The 27,633-nt window shown below is 32.1% G+C and overlaps 1 protein-coding gene across 3 annotated transcripts; it reads right to left on the bottom strand.

The window, feature by feature from the left end:
• Nucleotides 1-3,510: 3,510 nt before the first annotated feature.
• Nucleotides 3,511-27,133, bottom strand: LOC143257600 (ras-related protein Rab-24-like). Of its 3 annotated transcripts, XM_076516560.1 has the most exons (7): nucleotides 27,006-27,133; nucleotides 24,227-24,373; nucleotides 22,965-23,033; nucleotides 21,798-21,944; nucleotides 19,733-19,883; nucleotides 11,965-12,024; nucleotides 3,511-10,283 (listed from the first exon to the last, which is right to left on the bottom strand). In XM_076516560.1, exons 2-7 carry the CDS (start codon nucleotides 24,338-24,340, stop codon nucleotides 10,219-10,221), a joined length of 606 nt encoding a protein of 201 aa, XP_076372675.1. In that variant the 5' UTR covers nucleotides 24,341-24,373; nucleotides 27,006-27,133; the 3' UTR covers nucleotides 3,511-10,218. The 3 variants fall into 3 exon arrangements, with proteins under 3 accessions (XP_076372675.1, XP_076372677.1, XP_076372676.1); XM_076516562.1 differs by lacking the exon at nucleotides 22,965-23,033 and having other exon boundaries at nucleotides 8,017-10,283; XM_076516561.1 differs by lacking the exon at nucleotides 11,965-12,024 and having other exon boundaries at nucleotides 8,017-10,283.
• Nucleotides 27,134-27,633: the final 500 nt, after the last annotated feature.

The raw sequence follows: 27,633 nt of genomic DNA on the forward strand, positions 1-27,633 counted from the left end.
TTAGATAACTATCTTAAATACAGACACGTTGTAAAGCTGTTAGGTAATTCTTTTAAATATAGACACGGTGTAAAGCTGTCAGGTGATTGTCTTAATTATAGTTACGGTGTAAAACTGTTAGGTAATTGTGATAAATACAGATACGGTGTAAAGCTGTTAGGTAACGGTCTTAAATATAGACACGGTGTAAAGCTCTTTAATAACTGTTCTAAATACAGACATTATAAAGCTGTTAGGTTACTATTTTAAATATAGACACAGTGTGAAACTATTAGGTAGCTGTTATAAATATAGACACAGTGTAAAGCTATTAGGTAATCTTAAATTTATACACGGTATAAAGTTCTCAAGTAACTGTTATAAATACAGAATAGGTGCAAAGCTGTAAGATAACTGTCTTAAAAATAGACACGGCGAAATCCTGTTAGGTAACTGTCTTAAATATAGACACGTTGTAAAGCTGTTAGGTAACTGTTTTAAATATAGACACGGTGTAAAGCTCTCAGTTAACTGTCTGAAGTATAGTCATGGTGTAGCGCTGTTAGGTAACTCTCTTAAATAAAGAAACGGTGTAAAGTTAAGGGCTAACTTTCATATATACAGACACAGTGTAAAGCTGTTAGGTAACTGTTTTATATATAGACACGGTAATTGTTAGGTAATTCTTTTAAACATAGGCACTGTGTGAAGCTGTAAGGTAACTGTCTTAAATTTATACATGGTGTAAAGCTGTTACATAACTGTCTTAAATATAGAGACGGTGTAAACCTATTAGGTAACTGTTTCAGATATAAACATGGTATAAAGACATTAAGTGTCTTAAATATAGGCACAATTTAAGGTTCTTTGGTAACTGTTTTAGTATAGACACGGTGTAAAGTTGTTAGGTAACAATCAGTGATGTTGTTAGCTAACAGTTTTAAATATAGATAAGGTATAAATATGTTAGGTAATTCTCTTAAATATAGACACTGTGTAAAGCTGTTAGCTTACTATTATAAATATAGACACTGTGTCAAGCTCTTAGGTAATACATTTAAATATAGACACGGTGTAAATCTGCGAGAAAACTGTCTTAAGTATAGACACTCTGTAAAGCTAATAGGTAACTCTCTTAAATATAGAAAAGATGTGAATCTGTTAGATAACTGTTTTAGTTATAGACTTAGTATAAAGAGGTTAAGTGTCATAAATATATGCTCAATTTAACATAGACGATGTGTAAGGTTGTTACATAACTGTTAAATATAGACACGGTGTAAATCTATTACGTTAATGTCATAAATACAGTCTAGGTGTAAACCTGTAAGTATTCTTTTAAACATAGGCACTGTGTGAAGCTGTAAGGTAACTGTCTTAAATTTATACACGGTGTAAAGCTGTTAGGTAACGGTCTTAAATATAGACACTGTGTAAAGCTCTTAAATAACTGTTCTAAATATAGACACATTATAAAGCTCTTAAATAACTGTTCTAAATATAGACACATTATAAAGCTGTTAGGTAACTATTTTAAATATAGATACAGGGTAAAACTGTCAGGTAACTGTCTTAAATATAGGCACAAATTAAGGTGCTTAGGTAACTGTTTTAAAATTGACTTGGGGTAAGGTTGTCAGATAACTGTTTTAAATATAGACAAAGTGTAAAGCTGTTAGGTAACTTTTAAATATATACACAGTGTAAAGCTATTAGGTAACTGTTCTAAATGTAGATACGGTGAAAAGCTATTAGGTAATCTTAAATATAGACACAGTGTAAAGCTGTTAGGTAATTGTTTTGAAAATAGACACTGTGTAAAGCTGTTATGTAACTGGTTTTAAATATAGACAAGGTGTAAAGTTGTTAGGTAACTCTCTTAAGTATAGGCACAAGGTAGATCTGTTAGGTAACTGTTTCAAATATAGACACGTTGTAAAGCTGTTATGTAACCATTTTAAATATACACACGGTGTACAGCTGTCAGGTAATTGTCTTAAGTATAATCACGGTGTAAAGCTGTTAGGTAACTTTTAAATATAGACACGGTGTAAAGCTGTTAGGTAGCTGTTTTAAATATAGTCACGGTGTAAAGCTGTTAAGTAATTGTGATAAATACAGATACGGTGTAAAGCTGTTAGGTAACGGTCTTAAATATAGACACTGTAAAACTGTTAGGTAACTGTCTTAAATATAGACAGTGTAAAGCTCTTAAATAACTGTTCTAAATATAGACACAATGTAAAGCTGTTAGGTAACTGTTTTAAATATAGACACAAGTGTGAAGCTGCTAGGCAACTTTTTTAAATATAAACACAGTGTAAAGGTCTTAGGTAAATTTCTTAAAAATAGGCACAAATTAAGGTTCTTAGGTAACTGTTTTAAAATACACTTGGGGTAAGGTTGTTAGATAACTGTTTTAAATATAGACATGGTGTAAAGCTCTTTGGCAACTGTCATAAATATAAACTAGGTTAAAGCTGTTAGATAACTGTTTTAAATACAGACATGGTGTAAAGTTGTTAGGTAACTCTCTTAAGTATAGGCACAAGGTAGACCTGTTATGTAACTGTTTTAAATATAGACATGGTGTAAAGCTCTTAAATATAAACACGGTGTAAAGCTCTTAGGTAACTGTTATAAATATAGACATGGTATAAAGCTGTTAGGTAACTGTTATAATTATAGACACAGTGTAAAGCTGTCAGGTAACTGTTATAAATACAGACACGGTGTAAAGCTGTTAGGTAACTGTTTTAAATACAGACATGGTGTAAAGTTGTTAGGTAACTCTCTTAAGTATAGGCACAAGGTAGACCTGTTATGCAACTGTCTTGAGTATATAGACACAGTGTAAAGCTGTTAGGTAACTGTTTTAAATATAGACATGGTGTAAAGCTGTTAGGTAACTGTTATAAATATAGACATGGTGTAAAGCTCTTAAATATAGACACAGTGTAAAGCTGTTAGGTAACTGTTATAAATATAGACACAGTGTAAAGCTGTTAGGTAACTGTTATAAATACAGACACGGTGTAAAGCTGTTAGGTAACTGTTATAAATACAGACACGGTGTAAAGCTGTTAGGTAGCTATCTTAAATATAGGCACAATGTAAAGTTCTTAGGTAACTGTTTTAATATATATATATATATATACAGTGTAAGGTTGTTAGGTTCTGTGTTTTCCGATTCCAACAAGGGAATTCGATCCCCTGATTTTAGAGTTATAAAGCAGTAGACTTACTGCTGTTCCAGCTGGGGACAGGTTGTTATGCAACTATTTTGAATATAGACATGGTGTAAAGTTTTTATTTAACTTTTTAAATATAGAGAAGGTATAATGTTGTTAGGTAACCAACTTAAATAAGCAACAGAGTTTTTATCACAAAATAAATATTGTTTGTGTTAATTATTTAGTTAGAAATACTTTGTTGTTAAACGTAGTATGTTTCTTTAGTTGTGAATAAAAACATTCAGTGGTAGTCTTGATGAAAAATGTTGACATTTGAACATAAGATACAACACCAAAATAATGGTACAAAGATAACTTTATTAAAAAATTATTATTCATAAAGTGACTTATATTTCTGAAGATTTAAATGATGAATGGCTGAAATTAATGATACTCATTTTAATCTCTAAAAGCACAGTTGAGGTTCAACTGAAACACATTATTTACAAAACATAAATTATATGATAAATTATCTAATTTTAGAAGAAAAGTTACAACTTGACATAAAGCAGAACCAGTAAATAATGTCTGTAGTTTAATTTCATTTCACTGCAAAGTACAGAAAATATATTTGAATAATTATGAGAAGTAATACAATAAAATGCAAAAGTTTTCTATTTCAATATGAGCTAAGTATGTTGTTTGTGAACAATTCTGTTGCATTAATTCAGAAAGCATGAAGTTCAATTTTACTCATTTTAATGTAAACCACAAAAATATTCTTTCACTTAAGTAAGATTCTAACTGTACAATATACAAAATAACTTTGTACACTGAGACAAGGACATAAATTCAGTTGTCAATGAAGACATGTACACATAAACATTATCACTACATGCTACTTCCTGTAGCCATTCATATTGGAAGTACATCAATACTTACAATTTTGTACATATTTTTATATTAACTTTATTTTACAAAGTGAAGAAGAGTGCATTATAATTGTCACAAAACAATTTCTGCAAACATTCAAAAACCCATACACATGGCTTACCATATATTCTTAACATACAAAAAACGTTGTTTATTCCTTTCACAAGACTGTTACAGCTCTAATCTGTCATTACTGAACCAAACAGAAACCATTATCTGAGCTTTCAGATGTCAAACTACCATTTTCCAAATTCTACCAAAATTGATTTCTATTTTGGAATTCTACAAATTCAAGAGTTTGTCCACACAGGAAAGAAGGGACCTGATTATATCTTCTACTTCAGAATAACTCTAAAAATTCAAATGTTTGTCCATATGGGAAAGGAGGGACCTGATTATATTTTCAACTACTGAATAACTACAAATTGAAGCGTTTGTTCAGACAGAAGAGGAGGGACCTGATTATATCTTCTACTACTAAATAACTCTACAAATTCAAGTGTTTGTCCCGACAGGATTATATCTACTATTGAATAACTCTACAAATTTAAATGTCTTTTTAGAAGTGGGAGATGAGTGGCTTCATAGCATCCTCTATTAATTGAAAAGTTGGTATACAACTAAAACTGACTTGAGAGGTTAGAATGCAAGTGTAACAAATAGTTAAAAACATCATTAAACTGAAACAACAGATAAAGAGTTCTGTTAATAAATATAAAACAGATCATTCAAACTATGTTTAGTACTTCCAGAGAAATCAGTATACAAAAAAAAATTACTTTTGATCAGAAGAATTTTACAGTTAAAACCAATGATACTGATTTATAAATCAGTAAACCCAGAAACATAGCTGGCCAAAAAAATAAGTCCTTTGGGTATTCACAACAGCTAATAGATGGAGTGTTCTCCTTTGTTTTGTTTTAAGTGATTATGAGTTAATAATTTTAGAAGAGTGTTTTGGTCAATGTGTTTTTCATTTTGTACTTGTAAGTTCTTCATTTTGAAATCTTAAGTTTCATAGTATGGTTTATAGTTTTATTGACAAGCCATCTGGAAAATCTGTAGCCTTTGGTAACTTTTAGATAAAATTTACATTTCAAAATAGATTTCTCCAGAATATTATCACTTGAGGGACAATCAGCACTGAAAATTTCACTCATACTTAAGAAATATATAATCAACACACAATGTCTTAAATGTAATACATCTAGCCAAAACAACCTACACATTTGTCATAAATATTGTATATTTTCTAAATTTCTTTAAAAAAATTCAAAACCAGGAAAAAGTTTTAAATTTAACACTGAACATTTTACAGATGACAGTTAAACACATCTTACTAAAACACAATAGCTTGTTAGTTTATTAAAATACAATGTTTACTGTGCATGTTTTTATTGTCTTAAAATGCTTTTAAAGTTTCATACACTTAAATCCTTTTTGCTAAAATTTACCATTAGTGTATGAAATTATTCATCAACCTCACAGTGATACTATTAAATCTCAAGTCAAAACACTGAACATTCTTTCAAGGACTACTTACTTCCTATATATTCCATCAAAGGGGCTTCTTTTTAAGTATTAGTAGTCAGAGGTTGAATTTATAATTAAGTAAAATGAAATCCTAGATGTCAGTTCCACTCTATATCATGACGATGTCTAGATGTCAGTTCCACTCTGTATCATGACGATGTCTAGATATCAGTTCCACTCTGTATCATAACAATATCTAGATGTCAGTTCCACTCTGTATCATGACAATGTCTAGATGTTAGTTCCACTCTGTATCATGACAATGTCTAGATGTTAGTTCCACTCTGTATCATGACAATGTCTAGATGTTAGTTCCACTCTGTATCAAGACAATGTCTAGATGTCAGTTCCACTCTGTATCATAATAATATCTAGATGTTAGTTCCACTCTGTATCATGACAATGTCTAGATGTTAGTTCCACTCTGTATCATGACAATGTCTAGATGTTAGTTCCACTCTGTATCATGACAATGTCTAGATGTCAGTTCCACTCTGTATCATGATAATGTCTACATGTTAGTTCCACTCTGTATCATGACAATGTCTAGATGTTAGTTCCACTCTGTATCATGACAATGTCTAGATGTTAGTTCCACTCTGTATCATGACAATGTCTAGATGTTAGTTCCACTCTGTATCATGACAATGCCTAGATGTTAGTTCCACTCTGTATCATAATAATGTCTAAATGTTAGTTCCACTCTGTATCATAATAATGTCTAGATGTTAGTTCCACTCTGTATCATAATAATGCCTAGATGTTAGTTACACTCTGTATCATAATAATGTCTAAATGTTAGTTCCACTCTGTATCATAATAATGTCTAGATGTTAGTTCCACTCTGTATCATAATAATGCCTAGATGTTAGTTACACTCTGTATCATGACAATGCCTAGATGTTAATTCCACTCTGTATCATGACAATGTCTAGATGTCAGTTCCACTCTGTATCATGACAATGTCTAGATGTCAGTTCCACTCTGTATCATGATAATCTCTAGATGTTAGTTCCACTCTGTATCATGACAATGTCTAGATGTCAGTTCCACTCTGTATCATGATAATGTCTACATGTTAGTTCCACTCTGTATCATGACAATGTCTAGATGTTAGTTCCACTCTGTATCATGACAATGCCTAGATGTTAGTTCCACTCTGTATCATAATAATGTCTAAATGTTAGTTCCACTCTGTATCATAATAATGTCTAGATGTTAGTTCCACTCTGTATCATAATAATGCCTAGATGTTAGTTACACTCTGTATCATAATAATGTCTAAATGTTAGTTCCACTCTGTATCATAATAATGTCTAGATGTTAGTTCCACTCTGTATCATAATAATGCCTAGATGTTAGTTACACTCTGTATCATGACAATGCCTAGATGTCAATTCCACTCTGTATCATGACAATGTCTAGATGTCAGTTCCACTCTGTATCATGATAATGTCTAGATGTTAGTTCCACTCTGTATCAAGACAATGTCTAGATGTCAGTTCCACTCTGTATCATAATAATATCTAGATGTTAGTTCCACTCTGTATCATGACAATGTATAGATGTTAGTTCCACTCTGTATCATGACAATGTATAGATGTCAGTTCCACTCTGTATCATGATAATGTCTACATGTTAGTTCCACTCTGTATCATGACAATGTCTAGATGTTAGTTCCACTCTGTATCATGACAATGCCTAGATGTTAGTTCCACTCTGTATCATGACAATGCCTAGATGTTAGTTCCACTCTGTATCATAATAATGTCTAGATGTTAGGTCCACTCTGTATCATAATAATGTCTAGATGTTAGTTCCACTCTGTATCATGACAATGTTTAGATGTTAGTTCCACTCTGTATCATGACAATGTCTAGATGTTAGTTCCACTCTGTATCATGACAATGTCTAGATGTTAGTTCCACTCTGTATCATGACAATGTCTAGATGTTAGTTCCACTCTGTATCATGACAATGTCTAGATGTTAGTTCCACTCTTTATCATGACAATGTCTAGATGTTAGTTCCACTCTGTATCATGACAATGCCTAGATGTTAGTTCCACTCTGTATCATGACAATGCCTAGATGTTAGTTCCACTCTGTATCATGACAATGTCTAGATGTCAGTTCCACTCTGTATCATGACAATGTCTAGATGTCAGTTCCACTCTGTATCATGATAATGTCTAGATGTTAGTTCCACTCTGTATCATGACAATATCTAGATGTCAGTTCCACTCTGTATCATGACAATGTCTAGATGTTAGTTCCACTCTGTATCAAGACAATGTCTAGATGTCAGTTCCACTCTGTATCATAATAATATCTAGATGTTAGTTCCACTCTGTATCATGACAATGTATAGATGTTAGTTCCACTCTGTATCATGATGTTAGTTCCACTCTGTATCATGACAATGTATAGATGTCAGTTCCACTCTGTATCATGACAATGTATAGATGTCAGTTCCACTCTGTATCATGATAATGTCTACATGTTAGTTCCACTCTGTATCATGGCAATGTCTAGATGTTAGTTCCACTCTGTATCATGACAATGCCTAGATGTTAGTTCCACTCTGTATCATAATAATGTCTAGATGTTAGTTCCACTCTGTATCATAATAATGTCTAGATGTTAGTTCCACTCTGTATCATGACAATGTTTAGATGTTAGTTCCACTCTGTATCATAATAATGTCTAAATGTTAGTTCCACTCTGTATCACGACAATGTCTAGATGTTAGTTCCACTCTGTATCAAGACATTGTCTAGATGTCAGTTCCACTCTGTATCAAGACATTGTCTAGATGTCAGTTCCACTCTGTATCACGACAACATCTAGTTGTTAGTTCCACTCTGTATCACGACAACATCTAGTTGTTAGTTCCACTCTGTATCACGACAACATCTAGTTGTTAGTTCCACTCTGTATCACGACAACATCTAGTTGTTAGTTCCACTCTGTATCACGACAACATCTAGTTGTTAGTTCCACTCTCTATCACGACAACATCTAGTTGTTAGTTCTACTCTGTATCACGACAACTTCAAGTTGTTAGTTCCACTCTGTATCACGATAATGTCTAGATGTTAGTTCCACTCTGTATCACGATAATGTCTAGATGTTAGTTCCACTCTGTATGACGACAACTTCAAGTTGTTAGTTCCACTCTGTATCACGATAATGTCTAGATGTTAGTTCCACTCTGTATCACGATAATGTCTAGATGTTAGTTCCACTCTGTATCAAGACATTGTCTAGATGTCAGTTCCACTCTGTATCAAGACATTGTCTAGATGTCAGTTCCACTCTGTATCACGACAACATCTAGTTGTTAGTTCCACTCTGTATCACGACAACATCTAGTTGTTAGTTCCACTCTGTATCACGACAACATCTAGTTGTTAGTTCCACTCTGTATCACGACAACATCTAGTTGTTAGTTCCACTCTGTATCACGACAACATCTAGTTGTTAGTTCCACTCTGTATCACGACAACTTCAAGTTGTTAGTTCCACTCTGTATCACGATAATGTCTAGATGTTAGTTCCACTCTGTATCACGATAATGTCTAGATGTTAGTTCCACTCTGTATGACGACAACTTCAAGTTGTTAGTTCCACTCTGTATCACGATAATGTCTAGATGTTAGTTCCACTCTGTATCACGATAATGTCTAGATGTTAGTTCCACTCTGTATCAAGACATTGTCTAGATGTCAGTTCCACTCTGTATCAAGACATTGTCTAGATGTCAGTTCCACTCTGTATCAAGACATTGTCTAGATGTCAGTTCCACTCTGTATCAAGACATTGTCTAGATGTCAGTTCCACTCTGTATCATGACAATATCTAGATGTTAGTTCCACTCTGTATCATGACAATGTCTAGATGTTAGTTCCACTCTGTATCATGACAATGTCTAGATGTTAGTTCCACTCTGTATCATGACAATGTCTAGATGTTAGTTCCATTCTGTATCATGACAATATCTAAATGTTTGTTCCACTCTGTATCATGACAATGTCTAGATGTTAGTTCCACTCTGTATCATAATAATGTCTAGATGTTAGTTCCACTCTGTATCATGACAATGTCTAGATGTTAGTTCCACTCTGTATCATGACAATGTCTAGATGTTAGTTCCACTCTGTATCATGACAATGTCTAGATGTTAGTTCCACTCTGTATCATAATAATGTCTAGATGTTAGTTCCACTCTGTACCATAACAGTGTCTCGGTTGTCAGTTGTGTCGAGTGGTAAAGCATAGATTTTACCATGAAATATTCAACAAGTTCTCACTTCCAATATGTCAAAAAGCTAATTTAGGTCAGTACTACAAATTAGTCTTAGCTGCCATTATCACTTTATGTTTAAAAAAAACAAAAACGTTGTATAATGAATTAAAAACCAAGTGTTAATTTAGCAACTTAACTTAGGACTTTTAAAATAACCTGAATAATGTATTCAGATGCCAAATGATACAAGTATTCAGTGTTTTAAGAGTTCCAATATGTTAGCTTTCTCAAATATGTACTTCATATATTTACACACTGCCTAATGTTGAGTATTTAAGTTCTCTTAATATTTTTATCTTGAACAACAAAAACTATATTTCTTAACAGGACTATCAAGAGTTAACTCTTCTGTTTTCTCTAGACAGAAAAAATAGAAAGAAAACATGTATTAATATCACAATTTTGTTCTTCATAACTTAGAACAGTATAAAAACAGTACCTTTCATACATCTTTAGTTTTACCTGCTATCAACAAACTGTATTACACTCCTTAATATGTATATAGTTTTAAAAAACACCTGTTATCAACAAACTGTATTGCACTCCTTAAGGTGTATGTTGTTTTAAAAAAACACCTGTTATCCACAAACTGTATTGCACTCCTTAAGGTGTATGTTGTTTTAAAAAAACACCTGTTATCCACAAACTTTGTTACACTCCTTAAATTTTGTGCACTATCAAAAAACACCTGTTATCAACAAACTTTATTACACTCCTTAATGTGTATGTGCTATCAAAAAACATCTGTTATCAGCAAACTGTATTACACTCCCTAATGTGTATCTAATGTCAAAATATATCTGTTATCAACAAACTGTATTATACTCCTTAAAGGGTATGTAGCATTAAAAACATTTGTTATCAACATACTGTATTACACTCCATAATGTGTATCCAGACTTAAAGAACATCTGTTACCAACAAAGTGTATTACACTCCTTAAAGTGTATGTAATTTTAAAAAAACACCTGTTATCAACAAACTATATTAAACTCTTTTAATGTGTATCTAGTTTTAAAAAACACCTGTTATCAAAAACTGTATTACACAAATTAAGGTGAATGTAGATCTAAATAAAACCTGTTATCAACAAACAGTATCACATTCCTTAATGTGTACATGGATTAAAAAACACCTGTTATCAACAAACTATATTACACTCCTTAATGTGTATCTAGTTTAAAAAAAAAACGATTTATCAAAAAAACTGTATTGCACTCCTTAATGTGTACGTAGTTTCAAAAAGCACCTGGTATCAACAAACTGTATTATACTCCTTAATGTGTATGAAGCTTTAAAAATCACATATTATCAAGAAACCGTATTATGCTCCTTAAAGTGTGCATAGTTCTCAAAATCTCCAGTTATCAACAAACAGTATTAAACTCGTTAATGTGTATGTAGTTTCAAGAAACACCTGTTATCAAATAATTATATTACACTCCTTAATGTTTATGTAGTTGAAAAACCCCTGTAATCAACAATCTGCATTATAAATATTAATGTGTATGAGATTTAAAAAAACACCTGTTATCAACAAACTGTATTGCACTCCTTAATGTGAACGTAATTTTAAAAATATTTGTTATCAATAACTGTATTACACTCCTTAAAGTATATATAGTTTTAAAAAACACCTGCTATCAACAAACTGTATTACACTCCTTAATGTGTTTGTAGCTTCAAAAAACATCTGTAATCAACAAACAGTGTTACACTTTAAAATACATGCCAACCAAAACAAGTGTTATGTTTCACACTTTAAAACACGTTATCAAACACAAGTGTTATGCATTCTTTTTCACACTTTAAAATACATATTAAGAAATGCAAGTGTTATGTATTCTATTTCATGCTTTAAAATACATGTTAACAAAAACAAGCATTATGTATTCTCTTTCACACTTTAAAATACACATTAACAAATTCAAGTGTTATTATTCTGTTTCACACTTTAAAATACATGCTAACCAAAACAAGTGTTATTATTCTGTTTCACACTTCAAAATACATGTTAACAAACACAAGTGACCTATACCTTTTACAGGAGGAAAATACTTTTTCACAAAGTCAGTTGTAATTTTTGTGAAGAGTTCCTCTACAAAGAGACACAGAATAAGCCACATTTTTATTTATATTCTCTTATTTAGACATTTGTCATTATAAAAACAAAATGAGAAGGAAGTAGAAAGTTTTAATCTAGACCTAATATTTAAAAGTTAATTGTTGTGATATGAATCATTGCCAGAGAGTTAGTATAATTTTATCTTTCACCACACCAGGTAGAGAAGAGTAATAGTATAACAAGAGTCTCAAACTTGGTACATTTATCTATGAAGGTGATATTATTTATGATGAACTTAGCTCAGCTGCAGAAAGCTACTGACTCCTTCAGTTGGTTAACTTACAGCTTTTGTTACTAACACGTTACACGTAGTTTAGACAAAATATCTTCTTATCATATAAAACTAAAACTGTGTTGCTTATGAAGAAAGATGATTTCAATAAGAGCTTCTATATGATTAAATTCTATCAATGTTTTATAAATTCTTTAGAGCATTGTTTGGTTATTCAACCTGCAATACATGTGTTTCTTATGTTAATCAGGTACAGAACATATTGCTTAGTTTTCTCACTGCAACATGTATTTTTATATTACTGAGATAAGTATCATTTGTTATTTTTAACACTGTAATTAACTATGTTTATGAATATCAAATAATTTTAGGCAGCTAAGTTTAAAGGTATTAAAATTATTGGCTTACCCACACAATGCTCAAACATATATATATTTTAAAGATATTTTTTTAAATTTTTTTCAGTACTTTGTAACACAACACAGAAGGAATTAGATATTTAGACAGATTTTACACAAGCAAAAAAAGACAGAAAAAATCTGAAAGGCCTATGATTCATGTTTGATAACAACATACAAAGAGTCTTTAGAAATTAGTTACTATTAACAATATTTACTGAAAGCTTGTAAATCATGTTGGATTACATCATATGGAGGAACTTTAGAACTCAGTTAGCTAACAATATTTACTGAAGGCTTGTAAATCATGTTTGATTACATTCTATAAAGGATATTTAGGAATTTGTGTCCATTTAATTCCTAATTAAAGATATAAATATGTCAAATAAATACAAATATTATAAACATTTTCCATTACAAGCATATCACAGTATAGTTAAATCTTGCACAATACAATCCGTGATGATGAGAAAATCCACTTGTAGAGAAAAATATATGTAAAAATGGCTGGTATGGGTTGAGAAAATTCTATGTAGAGGAGTGAACAATGTTTCAACCTTCTTTGACAGGTTTACAAAGAAAGAAAGAGGTAAATGACCGATAGCTGACCGCATGTTTAAAGGAGGTTGTGTAATTGAGTGTGGGAATGTAGAGGGTGTGCTTAGATGTTGGATTATATTTATTAATATAGGTATAAAGGGGTTCCTTTGTGCTGGTTTATTTTGGGCTTGAATTGTTGTATAAGTAAGGCTTCTTTAATTTTGCATTTGTTTATATTTGTTTCTTTATTTAGTATTTGGGTGTTATTTATGGTTATGTTGTGTTTATTTGATTTGCAGTGTTCAAAAATGTCACAAAAATAAGCACAGGTTCCCACTCTTTACCCATTTGAACACTGAAAATTCTTGATTCAATCTTTTAAACTCCACTTCAATGACTTAGACATAGTCTAATTTACAAATTCCTCCTCCAACTTCAATGTGTCCTTTATCTAGATTGTGTGCATAAGTACCTCATTCTGATAATGTAACCACTTTTTTGAGATGTAATCCAGCTTTTAATGAGGATGTAGGGTGCGAGTGTGTCAGTAGAAGTAAGTATTATTGGTAAAACATTCTCAGTTTAAAAAAAATATTAACTTCCAAAACATACTTACTATCTGCTGATACTATAGTTAGAATTCTACACTGAGAAGGTGGAGAGAAAGGAACTTAACCAAAGGAACAAAACTCATCTGGTCTGGAGTTATGAACATTCATTCTCGCTCCTCAGCCAAGAGAACAAGCAGTATTCCTCTTGCCCCTGGAATTATGCTCAACCAAGAACTTAGGATGGAACCACTTCACATTCAGAATTGAGGAAATAGTGGACCACCTTCCACAAACAATATACAAAACTGACACTGATAAAAGAGAATGGCTATACACTCCCTAACAAGATAGTGTAGTTTCAAATCTGAACTGGAACTATAAGTAGGCTCTTATAGAGGCTAGTGCCACTCCTACTGACATCTGGGTAAAGCATCTAGGGACCCTGAAATGAGGGCCCCCAACTTTGCCCTTTTCTCTAAGAGTGGAATAACATGCTTGAACACTCTAGAAGAAAAGCACTTGTTTGTCACCCCAGTGACTGAAAACTAGGGTTGTAAGGGCTCCCGAACTCCACTAGTAGTGTCTGGTAAGTCCAGAGGAACAGTGCTCTGAAAATGATGGAATAGGTGAATCGAGTTTCCTACATTTTTAAAAGCAAACTGATCATGATTTATTCATCTTAAAGATTGGCAGGAATGGGCAAAATCTTTTTTAGATTTACTCATGATTGTCCACTAGTGGTGGTCCATTATAATGTAATACCACCTGGTAGATGCCTGGATGGTCTTAAGGAACAACCTTTTCCAACAGTCTGTTGCAACCTGTAGTAATTATAGTGAAAGTGGTTACTAGTGTGGAATTGAGAAGAGAAAGCATACTTGCCTGGTCAACATTTGTCAGAGTGTGGGATCCAGTGAAAAAAAGAAAAGGATCCTGGAATTACAAGTATATGATTGAGGAAAATACCCACCTCTGGTTAAAGTCTAACATAAGTGGTCCAAGTGGTAACAGGGAGAAGAAGAAAACCCTGAGAAAAGGAAACTGTCAAATCACGTAAGTAATAAGATAGGAAAGTATTATTAGTAGTTCACATAACAGCTCACACAATGTCTTCCAGAGGGCAATTCAACCGGCTGGCTAATGGCATAGAGATATGACGAATCTGGTGACTTGTGATATGCAAAAGATTCCTCTTCTGCAACAATAATCCATTATAGGCCATGTGAATCAATTTGCAAAGACACCCTGTGAGATATGTCACAGGAAATAGAAGGAATCCAGTGAATGAATAATGAGTTTCTAATACCTCGAAATGAGTTAGTATGAGCCACATAACACTCAAAGGCCCTGACAGAACAGAATAAAAATGATCAAGGTTGGTGTAGTCATAAAGGTTGGAAGTGGCTGGTAAATTGATCAGTGAGAAGAACCATTCCATTTGCCTGGCTGCCAGAGTCTTGAGAAGAAAAAGACCTATCACAGTGATGCAGGACAAATGTAGAATGATAAGAGTTGTATGCACGTGGATTGCAAACAACTCCTACTGACAATGTCCACAGGCCAACAAGAATAAAAATACAATCTAAGAAAATGTTTAAATAAAGAACATTAAGCTAAGAGCTTAAAAGAATGATGAGATAATGTATGTAAAACAACCACAGAGTCCCAATTTGGTAATGGAAAAGGTTGTTTGTGCTGTAAGATACAAAAGGATTTTAGTAGACCTGATAGGACTAGGGTATAAAAACCTTTTGATATTTAGAAAACCTAAAATTACTGGGTAAGAAAACCTTATGTGAAGCCAATGTATATGAAGCCAGATTCTTCTTAAATAACCAAGTTAGAAAATGGGATATGATAATAGATACTTTTGGATGAAGAGGGTCTATATTCCTTTAATTAAAACCAATGATGATAAATATTCCATTTCCATTGGCAAACAGTCATTGCTGGCCAATGAAGAGATATAGATAAACACAAAGAAACCTCAGGAGTTAAACCCTTTTGTCAGACAAAGGACTACATAGCTTCCAAGCATGGAAATTGATTTCTGAACACCTAGGTAGAGAATGTCTGATTGAGATTGTTTCAACAGAGACTACTAATGTGGAAGAGGTAGAAGTGGACATTCCTGCAAAAACTGAAGTGAAAACCACATCTGAGCTGGCCAATAAGCTGCAACCAAGAGAACTTGACAAGAAGTAGAATGAACCATAGTCAGAACATGGGAAAATAGTTAAATTGAGGAAAAAGCATACACATATAAACCTGTCTATTCCAGATTGAACACATCTACCTCCAACACTTGAAGATGAGATATTGAAAACCAAAACAACTGCAATTACAAATTTCAATGAATAGTAAAGGTATCAATAATTGGAATCCTGAACTGAGGAGCCAATCCATTCCACCAGAAGAATATGAGTTGGATGAAACAAGTGATCTGCAATTAAATCCATCACTCCTAAAACATGACCTACTAAAAGACTAAAAAGATGGAAATGAGCCCAGTAAAGAAGACCCAAGGTATGTTAAACAAACGTCTTGATAATACATGCCTCCTTGTTGAGGAATCCAAGATACCATTGTGGAATTGTTGGAATGTATCATGATAAATTTTCCCCTCAAGAAAAACAAACCTTTAACTATGCCTAATGTACTGCTAGAAGTTTGAGAATATTGATATGGAAGATAGAATTGTCTTCTGTTCAAGTATCATGGAATTCCTGACCTAGAATATAAGTTCCCCATCCTTGAAGAAATGTTCATGATGTTCTAAAAACATGTAGATCCAAGAAGTCTTGATAAAAATGAAATAGAAACCCTGTAACCCAAGTGCTTTTGAAAGATCCACCTTTTGAAAGTGCTTGGATTATAGGGTTTCTATTTCATTATTGAAGCAATGTGTCTATGAACAGATGGATCCATTGATCATACAGTGCTCACTGAAGGGACCTCATATATGCTCATCACAAAGGAATGAGAGGCTCAAGGAATGCCCACGTTTCTTAAAAAGAGAGATAATCATCTGTACAATAGGAAGAAAAAACAGAAATAAAAGCCTGACAGCTCTTTCCATGGCTTGAAGCCTGATATGGGTTGGTTGAGTGAAATATAAGTGAGTGTTGAAAAGGCCACCCAAATGGATGAGATATTGTGTCAGTGACGAAATAGATTTATCCAATCTGATAAGGAAACCCACTTTTGTGGCTTCTGAAAAGAAAATCTGAGTGTTGTTCTGCTAATTGACAGGATGTTGCCAGAAGGAGCCAGTCATGAGTATAATGATGAGTGAACAGGCCCAAGGAATGCAGATGATGAGTGTTACATATTATAATTTATTTTGGACGAATCTCTGATTTATTATGTTATGTACATTACATATTACTATTTCAAACAGCCAGAAATTTTCATTTTCACTTTAAAGTTAATGAAATGTTGATAAATATTACATTTATGATATTTGCCAAAAAGATTGATATACACAATTTTCTTTCTTAACACAAATATATTTTAATATACAAACAACAACATAATTTATAAAAAGTTATTACAAATAATGATTTATTTACAATAGTTTTAACAACATACAGTCATTACTGAGTCTTATATCTGGTCTTAAACAGAATATTTCATCAATGATCCAGGTCCATGATGAGTAAATTAATTATTTGCTGATACACCTGTACACTTCTTTTGATTGCTAGATAGCTTGAAGCACCCATAAATATTTGCAAGTGACCAATATCTAATGTCCTCATAGAAATATTAACATTCAAATTTAATTCATTAAAGTTAAAAGGTTTGTAATGTTTGAAATGTATAAACATTCTTGGTCTAATTCTGTAGTTTTCCAATTAATAGGCATTAATCACACTTATAGCTTTTGAGGTCTATAGCACACTGACTGTAGCCAACCAATAATATTCTTGTATCTTGGCACATTGGTTTACATAGCTTAAGGTGAGCTTCTAAAGCATTCAACAATGTTTTAACACACTAACAGTTTCATAAAAGAAAAATAGTTGATTCTTATTCTCAAGAATCTTTTAGAAATTTAGAGAGCAGGCAGGACTTGCACCAAACACATCCAACAATACATGCCACACACATCAAACCAAAACAAACACAGATATCAAAATAAACATATAACAGTAAATCCATTACAAGAGAAAAAGATTCAACAACTCTGAAGAAGACACAAAGTACTTATGCAAAATGAAAAGGTATAGCCTGGAACTGTAGCATATGATCCTTGTGCACAAACTGAGAAACCTCTGGGAAGATTCTACTATGGGACTATGGAAATAAGCATCAGTAAAACTGAGCTGGGTCATCCAGAATTGTGGTGCAAAGTGCTATCGTAGATTGAAAAAAGATACCATTGTGAAGTTATGAGGATCAAAATTGGTTGAGTCACGATAGCCTTATGATTGGATGCCAATCACCTGTTTCTTGGGTACCACATATGAAAGGGAGTAAGGGAGTAAATCCCAGAAGAATAAGATTGACCATCTCTACTGACTTTTTGACTAACAACTCCCTTATGGCCTTGGATGAAGCTTTACTCTCTGGATCTGCTGGAGGTGATAACATGGCAGGTTAAGCAAACAATGATGGAGATGATATAGATTGAATAACCAACCCTGAAACCAGAATATGAAGTACCCATGGATCCCTCATGAAAGAACTCCAGATGTATCAATTTGGGATTCTAATGTCTCTGGAATTCCAGCAAATAACATAGAGTGGTAAATAATAGTTTCCCATAACTCCCTGAGGGCAGAACACAGTAAATGAACACTTTCTAACAAAGGATCTCTACCCAATAAATACCAACAACAAACCAATGAAAGAATGGAAGAAGACAATCTGATTGAGGTAGACATCACCAAAATCCACAACCTATCCTCATACTGCTGAAGGAAACATTGATAAATTTTAAACAAAAATTGGATTAAAGATAAATACCTCAAGATAGTTGTGATCACAGGTCCACACAGTGGGGTCATCCATTTAGAAACTAAATAGGTTGCCTCCTGGCAGTTATAAGCCAAAGTATGCTGATCCAATAACTAAGTGTCAAATCTTCCACAATGAACGGTAATATCAAGAAAAGGAGGAAAATCAAGTAGTCACTTGCCATCATTTCTGCTAACAAGGAAGGAATGGAGCCAAATGCAATAGGAGAGCCTCCCCCAAAATGTCAAAAACCCAAGTAACTAACTGATGAAAAAGAGCTAAAGGTGGCTGATCAAAATTATCCTCTGTTAAGGCTGCCCAGTAAAAGAAGGGGCTGGAAAAAGTGAACCTAAATTCTTGCCAGTCATTCCTGAATCACTTGCAAAAGTCACCTCAGAACCCCCAGGAGAGACACCTTCAGTCAACATATGTTTCCATCTCACAATAGATTATATCACAGACAGCTTTGATTGACAGTGACCCTGGCTGTTGACAAACACCAGATAGCAGAGGTGGAAGGGAAGAGGTCTGGTTGACCTCTGTAGTAGAAACATTAACTTGGGAATTCATACTAATCAATAAATGTTGTTTTTGTAGGTTTGTTAAATTATGTTTAAATTTAAACTTAAAGGATACTGTAGAAATGTCAACCATGTTCAATATCACAATGGCGATAGTAAATAATTATAGCACTGCTATTGATATAAGCCATGCCAAATACTTTGTCGAGAAAAACCGATTACATTATTGGAATGAGGTGCTTATATACAGTACCTAGATAGAATGAATTTTGAAGTTGATGGAGGAATTTATAAATTAAAATTTTCCTAAGTCATTGGAGTAGGGTTTAAAAGACTGAATCAAGCATTCACAATGCTTAGATGGGTAAAGAGCAGAAACCCTGGAGACAGAGAAATAGCTATAGTGTCAGGGGATGGTAAATACATTTTATTAAGTTATGTATCACATTTAAATTATAAACAGCCAACAAACCTTACCAACACATTCTCCTGTTTTACTTGATGTTTCATACAGTTCAGCACCCATTTCATCAGCATAGTCGGTAGTAATGTGGTAATCAACTTTTCTCATTTGTCGGTCTTCCTGTACCAGATCTTTCTTTGTTCCACACAAGTATATCTTGCAATTCTGGCAAGAGATAAAAACACATTTTCATGTCTGAACAAAAAATTTAAACTGAAGAGAAAGAAGATTATCTTTCATTCTTGATGACATTGGTAATAAATAAGAAAAAAATATTAAATGTAACAATAACTAGAGATATTCCTATACGTATAGACTATCAGAATAACATTACATTCACTTATGAAACTTTCTAGAATGGATGGCAACTGCCTGCTGTGGAGACACAAATGTAGAGGACGACATTTCAAGTCTTCTGCCTTTCATCTTCAGGTCAGTGTGTGTGTAGGTGTTGTTGGTCTTTTATAGTGTCCTGGTAGATTGCAGAGAGCATGTTATGATTGGATGGATTATCACTGTTTCTGATTGGAGGAGAGATTTCATGTAGATTCAACCATTGGTAGTCACAGGTTACTCACTTCTAATCCAGAATCTCTGTTTAGTGAAGATTTAATAGTGTTAATATAAAAAGATTATTTGATTTTTCTTGTCTTCCAGAATTTGTCTGTGTAGATGATTCAAGTTTTCTCCCAGTTTATTCTGTGTCCAGTTGATGTGGCATGCTCTGCAATGGCTGAATTTTGTATTTTCATGAGTCTTGTACTGTATTTATGTTATTTTATTCTTGTTGTGAGTTTTCTTCCTGTTTCTCCAATTTATGTATCGTTGCAGGAGCATGAAATTTCATAAATAACGTTTTTGAGATTCTCTTTAGTAGGTCGCTGTTTGTTTTTTACCATAATGAACCTTAAGGTATTGTAGGATTTCCACTAGACTTCTATGCTGAATTTCTTAGCTATTCATTTGAGTTTTTCAACATAAAAGGACACTATAAAAAACCAACACCTACACACACAATGATCTGAAGACAAAAGGCGGAAAACTTTCAAAACGTCGTCCTCTACACTTGCGTCTCCACAATAGGCAGTTGCCATCCATTCTCCAAAGTTTCATCATGAATAAACAGTCTATCAAAGAATACATTCATTCAGTTTTTTAGGATTCTATAAAATTTGAAGTACACTTTCACTTGTTAAAGGTAGACAAGAATAAGGTTAGCATGGGAATAAAATGACTATTATGTGAAAAACAAATTGTTATTAAAAAATGAACCATGTTGATGGTAACACTGCCAGTAAAAAAATTGGGATAGGTAGGTAGGATTTTTATTTTTTTCTATTAAACATTATTCACACAGTAATAAAACTCACAAAAACTAACAATTACAACTTGCAAATTACTACACCAGAAAGGGAACCCTAACACAGTAGCAAACTTTAACAAATACAACTTGCAAATTACTACACCAGAAAGGGAACCCTAACACAGTAGCAAACTTTAACAAATACAACTTGCAAATTACTTTAACAGAAAGGGAACCCTAACACAGTAATAAAGTTTAACAAAAACTAACAATTACAACTCACAAACTTAACATCAGAAAGGGAACCCTAATACAGCAATAAGTTTAATGAAAACTAATAACTTACAAACTACAACATCAGAAAGGAAACCCTAACGCAGTAGTAAAGTTTAACAAAAACTAACAATTACAACTCACAAACTACAACATCAGAAGGGGAACCCTAACACAGTAGTAAAGTTTAACAAAAACTAACAATTACAATTCACAAACTACTACATCACAAAGGGAGCCCTAACACAGTAGTGAAGTTCACCATGAATCTGATAGTTACAAGGAAAACTATGGAACTGTAAACTAATGAAAGCTCTAGGATATTAAAATAGTTTCAAACATACTTGTGTGTACTCTGTACTGAGTTAATTAATAAACAACTATTGAAGGATTAAGAAAATAAAGGGTAAGTGTTTTTGTTTCTGACAAAGGTATTTCTGTTACTGCATGTATAAAAGATGAAATGTAGGTACAAAAGAATATTATATTAAATATCTATATACCTCCTCATACTTTTTTAATTCATTCACCCAGAACTTAGCTCTCTCAAAACTCGAATCTTCTGTGAGATCATAACACACTATGGCTGCCTTGGCCCCACGATAATATATCCTACTCATAGCTTCATATCTCTCACTACCAGCAGTGTCCTATAAAAATCAATACATTCATAGAAATAGGAATATGAGCACTTAAACAGAAATAATATTCTGAAATGCAACAGTTAAAATAATTGTATCTAGAATTTGCTGAGTAATAGTGATGGTGAATCCTGCAAATCTGTCAAAGTAACAATAAGTTTCCTGCTAAGAAAGAAAGTATAAATGTTTACAATTAAACCACATATACAGAGAAAAAATAAATTATAAAAATGAAGACAGAGAAATATATAAAACAAGAATTCTGTTCTCCTCAGGAAGGTTGAAATAAGACAGAGAAATACACAAAACAAGAATTCTGTTCTCCTCAGGAAGGTTGAAATAAGACAAATGTGGTTTCATTTATTGAGAATTTCTACAATAAACTGAAGAAAAAACCATAAAATATTCAATAAATGTACCATATAAACATACCCTTATACATTATCATTTTACTCTGGTAATCGTAATATTACTAGCATTGCCAACATTTAACAGACATAGTTTGTCTCATTATTTCTCTCAATTTTTTTTTATAGATTTACACATTTAGTGTCAATCATAATAAAATCCTAAATAAAATAAGAGGTAAAACTACTAAATTTGCCATATTTGTGTCATGTTAAGTAGTAGGTAAAATCTGTTAATGCCTCCATCTGTTGGCTATAATATATAAAACACAAATTAACTGGTATTTCATGACAAAGAACCCACTTTTTAGAAAAGAAAGTCTGGAAATGGCTTGAATGGATAGTCAAATACACATTTCTACAAATGTTCAATGTCTACACAAGATTACCTCATCATCATCATCACCAGGTATGAAATGAATATTTGGATACAAGTTTGTTGAAGTGTAATTAAGTACCTCCACTACTCATTCAAGCTAATGCCAAACATTTTACATCAAGTGGAAGTTTAACATTATGTTTTATGGTATTATTTCATACTGAAGATCCTTTCTGTGTTAATTCAATTCAGATTAATAAAAATACACTTCATTACACAAACAATTACACACTGGAAACTCACCCACACTCCCATAGTTATCTGTCTGTTGTCAATGTAAATTTTTTTTGCTCCAAAAGCAGCCCCAATGGTCTGTAAAATAAAATCTTATCTGTTACACTGTTATCTGTAAAATAAAATCTTATCTGATATTGTTCTGTTATAAGATAATCAATTAATATTCTCAGAATTAGAAAGTCCTCAAATTAAACATTTTCAAACAGGCTGAAAAAAGAATAGCAGATACAAGTAGCACACTTCTGTGGAAATAAAAATTTAAACTTTGCATAGCCTGTGTTGCTTAGGTCACAACAGGGCTTAGTCCACGTGCAAAGAAAAACTAAATAGCATCAAACCTAATTATGACAAGATTATAATCACTTCCTAACATACTTTAATAGTGACAAACTTTCCCAATCTATGTATTCCCTACTGAATGTGGCTATTAGTTGGGCTACTATCATAAAAACACATCATTTTGTGAGCTTTGAACTTTTTCTGGTTAAATAACAGAAACAGATTAATCATGTGTTGAGTCTTTAGTGATAACACTACTGGGTAAAATTAAAACAATTTAGATAAAACATGCACTTAATATGTTTAAAAGGATAACCATTTCAGATGAATCATCAACAGATTTAGCAGTCCACAAAACAAAACAAACCTTGTGACCAGTATCTACATTTGCTGATTTTATTACACTAACATACTGATTAGATACAAATAAATCAATATCACAACTGTACAACTATAATAATACTGAACCAATGAAGACACTGATATCAGTTGGTTTAATTATGAATATCCTGCTAGACCTTCAAATTAAAACTCACAAAGAGTGAATAATACCTGCAAATATTTACAAACTTAAAAAAACATACAGAAATTTCCCTAAAAACTAATGTTTGAATACAATGATTATGGTTTTTTACAAATTCTGTACTTCTATTGCTTCCTTCCCAAACAATAAATTGTTTATTTTCAAGTACAAGATGAAGAACCAAACATGATGTTCCTGAGTCCCTAACTTAAGTCTGTCTTATAATGCACAGACAATATAAAACAATACAGAATTCAAATTCAGAGAATATATCAGCTTTCCTCTTTGTTTGGAAACTGTTTTACAAACACTAAACAAACCATGTCATGACAGTGTTTTTAACCATGATCAGATTTCATACTCTGATGTTTATGATTTGTTGTTCTGCAGTAATATGGATTTTGTAAGCTGAACACTTCTCAAATCATGAGCTTTACTGAAACAAATCCAACTTGTAATGACTTACATTCTGATAAGGAGCATTTCCTTTGAAACGATCGTACAAATATCGTTCTACAAGACTAGTCTTTCCTCCATACTCCTTTCCCAAGAGCACAACTTTGAGATCCACTCGACTCATTTCAACTCAGTCTGGAGATATCATACAACTATTCTATAAAGAATAAAACATCAATATGACAGATATGAGCATAAATACACCAAGTTTGGAAATGTCATACAACTATTCTATATCAAATAAATCATCAAAATGATAGATATGGGTATAAATATATCTAGTGTGGAGATGTCATATAACTATTCTCCACTGAATAAAACATCTATATGATGGATATGGGTATAAATGTAGCTAGTCTGGAAATGTCATACACCTATTCTATACTGAATAAAACATCAATATGATAGATATGGTTATAAATACACCTAGTCTGGAGATGTCATACAAATATTTTCTACTGACTAAAACATAAATAAAATTAATGAGTATAAATGAAGCTAGTCTGGAGATGTCATAAAACTATTTTATACTGAATAAAACATCAATATAATAGATATGGGTATAAATACACCTAGTCTGGAGATGTCATACAACTATTCTATACCAAATAAAACAACAATATGACAGATGTGAGTATAAATACAATTAGTCTGGATATGTCATACAACTATTCTATACTGAATAAAACATCAATATGACAGATGTGAGTATAAATACAATTAGTCTGGATATGTCATACAACTATTCTATACTGAATAAAACATCAATATGACAGATATGGGTATAAATACAACTAATCTGGAGATGTCATAGAACTATTCTAAAGAGAATACAACATCAATATGACAGAAATGGATATAAATACAACTAGAGTGGAGATGTCATACAACTCTTCTATACTGAATAAAACATTAATATGACAGATATGGGTATGAATACAACTAGTCTGAAAATGTCACAAAACTAATTTGTACTGAATAAAACATCAACATGAAAGTTGTGGGTATGAATACACACACTGAAGATGTCATACAACTATTCTATACTGAATAAAACATCAATATGATGATTCTGGGTGTAAACACAATTAGTCTGGATATGTCATACAACTATTCTATATGGGAACAAAACATCTATTTTACAGAGGAGAGTATAAATACAACCAGTCTGCAGATGTCATACAACTATTTTATACTGAATAAATCATCAATATGACAGATATAGGCTTAAATACAACTTGTCTGGAGATGTTATACAACTAGTATATACTGAATAATACATCAATATGACAGTTATGGGTAAAAATAAAACTAGTCTGGAGATGTCATACAACTAGTCTATACTGAATAAGAGATAAGTATGATAGTTGTGGACATGAATATAGCTATTTTAAAGATGTAACATCAATGTTTTAAGATTATGGGAAACTTAGGTTGAAATTAACAGTAATTTTTATGATGACAAACTTACAATAACTGAAATAAAACAATCTTCCATGTTATCTATTAGTGAGTACTGTTGTTCTATTACATTTTATATGTAGTCTCATGTTTTAAAAAACTGTTTTTGTATACCTTCTTTCTAATAAGCATCTGCTTCTAATGGGTAGATCAACTGTCCTAACACAATAGGGTTAATAGGTTTGAAATATGAATTATGTAAATTAGTTATATGTACTGTTTTCTTTATTAAATTGTTATATTCTCGTTAAATTCCTACTTCATAACATAAAGCAAAAAACATTCCAACTGACAAAGTATTAACACAAAAAGATCTCTGTCTTCTTGTTTATTTAAAGAGAGAATAACATCCATTTTCTTCATAGTAAATAATCTAAAACATAACAACCTTTAGAAATAATAATATACACTACAAAAATTAACCTAAGGTTTACCTGCATGAAAAAATTACAATTAGACTTATAATATTATTCAATTTGTGCACAAGAATAGTTTTACCTTCTCTTTAGTAAATAAATGAAAAATAAATATTATTATTTTGGCTAAAACACACTAACCATAAACAACAAATATTCATGTATCGTTCTACACAGTGTAAGTTAGGTTATCTTACATTTTTTGGTTCATAATAAAAACTTCCACATATACTTGATGGCTCTCTCATTCTATGATGATCACAAATTATCAACCTTCATTATAAATATTTGTACTACATTGTTCTTATAGGTTATTCCTACTGTGATGAAATTTCAGATTTGGAGATACAATTATTCAAATTTTTGTAGCCTGCTACAACTTACCAGTATTGTTAAATTTATTGACATTTGATGGTAACATTCGTATCTCCAATGTATATAACCCTTAAAAAAATGTATTGATCACTAATTGTAAATCTAAGCTACCAAATCAGAGGTTTTATTATAAGAAACATTAAAGAATTGGTCATAACCAATCTTCTTAACATATGTGATCAGATGAGCGTTGACTTGCAGAAGTGTCATGGTTTATTAATTACCAAAATTGAGATCTGTACATATCTAACCTCTGCTAAAGGCGCAAAAACATAGCATAATCACACTATTCCTGATGTTGTGTGTATCTTCATCCTGCTGTTAGTATTTGCTATATTACTATCACTAAATAGTAACAGTATTACTATTACAGTACTAGTATTTAAGTATTGAACGTTAGCGTTAGATTTTAAGTTTCACTTTTTCATCAATTCTGAAAAGTTAAAATTATTTCTTATATAGTAGTTGCTAAATTCGACAAATGAGAGACACTGTGCAAACTCGAGCAATCAATCGTTATAATTTTTGTGTACTAACCTGATCTAAAAACGTTACAAGTTCATTTTATTTACCTTCCATTTGAAATTACTAAATAACCATTTTTAATCAACTTTATATAGTCTAGTAAAGTCAGATGTATGTAGAACAAAAGCACCATCTTTCGGTAATAATACACACGATCAGCAAGTTTTCAAAAGAACTTTAAACAGATAGATAACCAGTTAATGATTGGAATAAACATTCCGTTTATTTATCATATTACAACTACTGTATAGTAGCGGAGAAATTAAATGTATTACATTAATAACATGGATGACAAGTTATTAATGTATTAATTTCTTAAATTTAAACTTTCTTATTACGTACATTATAAACCTTTGAAGTTTCATTAAATTTACTCAGTAACTTCTGGTACTGGTTGAAACAAAAACATGATTATTCTTTCATATCATAATTACCAAAGTAAATCAATCACTTACTGAGTGTTTAGTTTTTCTGCTTTGTATCCATAATACACATATAAGCTAAACATGGTGTTTTAATGCTTTTTATTTGTAAAAAAATTCAGAATTTACGTTAATTTAATACAGAGATCCAACTTAAAGAGTCAAATATTTAATTAGCATAGGTCCCATATTAATTCCCGTTATGTGTTAAGTTTCAT

The sequence above is a fragment of the Tachypleus tridentatus genome, chromosome 7, assembly GCF_004210375.1.
Source record: "Tachypleus tridentatus isolate NWPU-2018 chromosome 7, ASM421037v1, whole genome shotgun sequence".
In the NCBI taxonomy this organism is placed as follows: domain Eukaryota; kingdom Metazoa; phylum Arthropoda; class Merostomata; order Xiphosura; family Limulidae; genus Tachypleus; species Tachypleus tridentatus.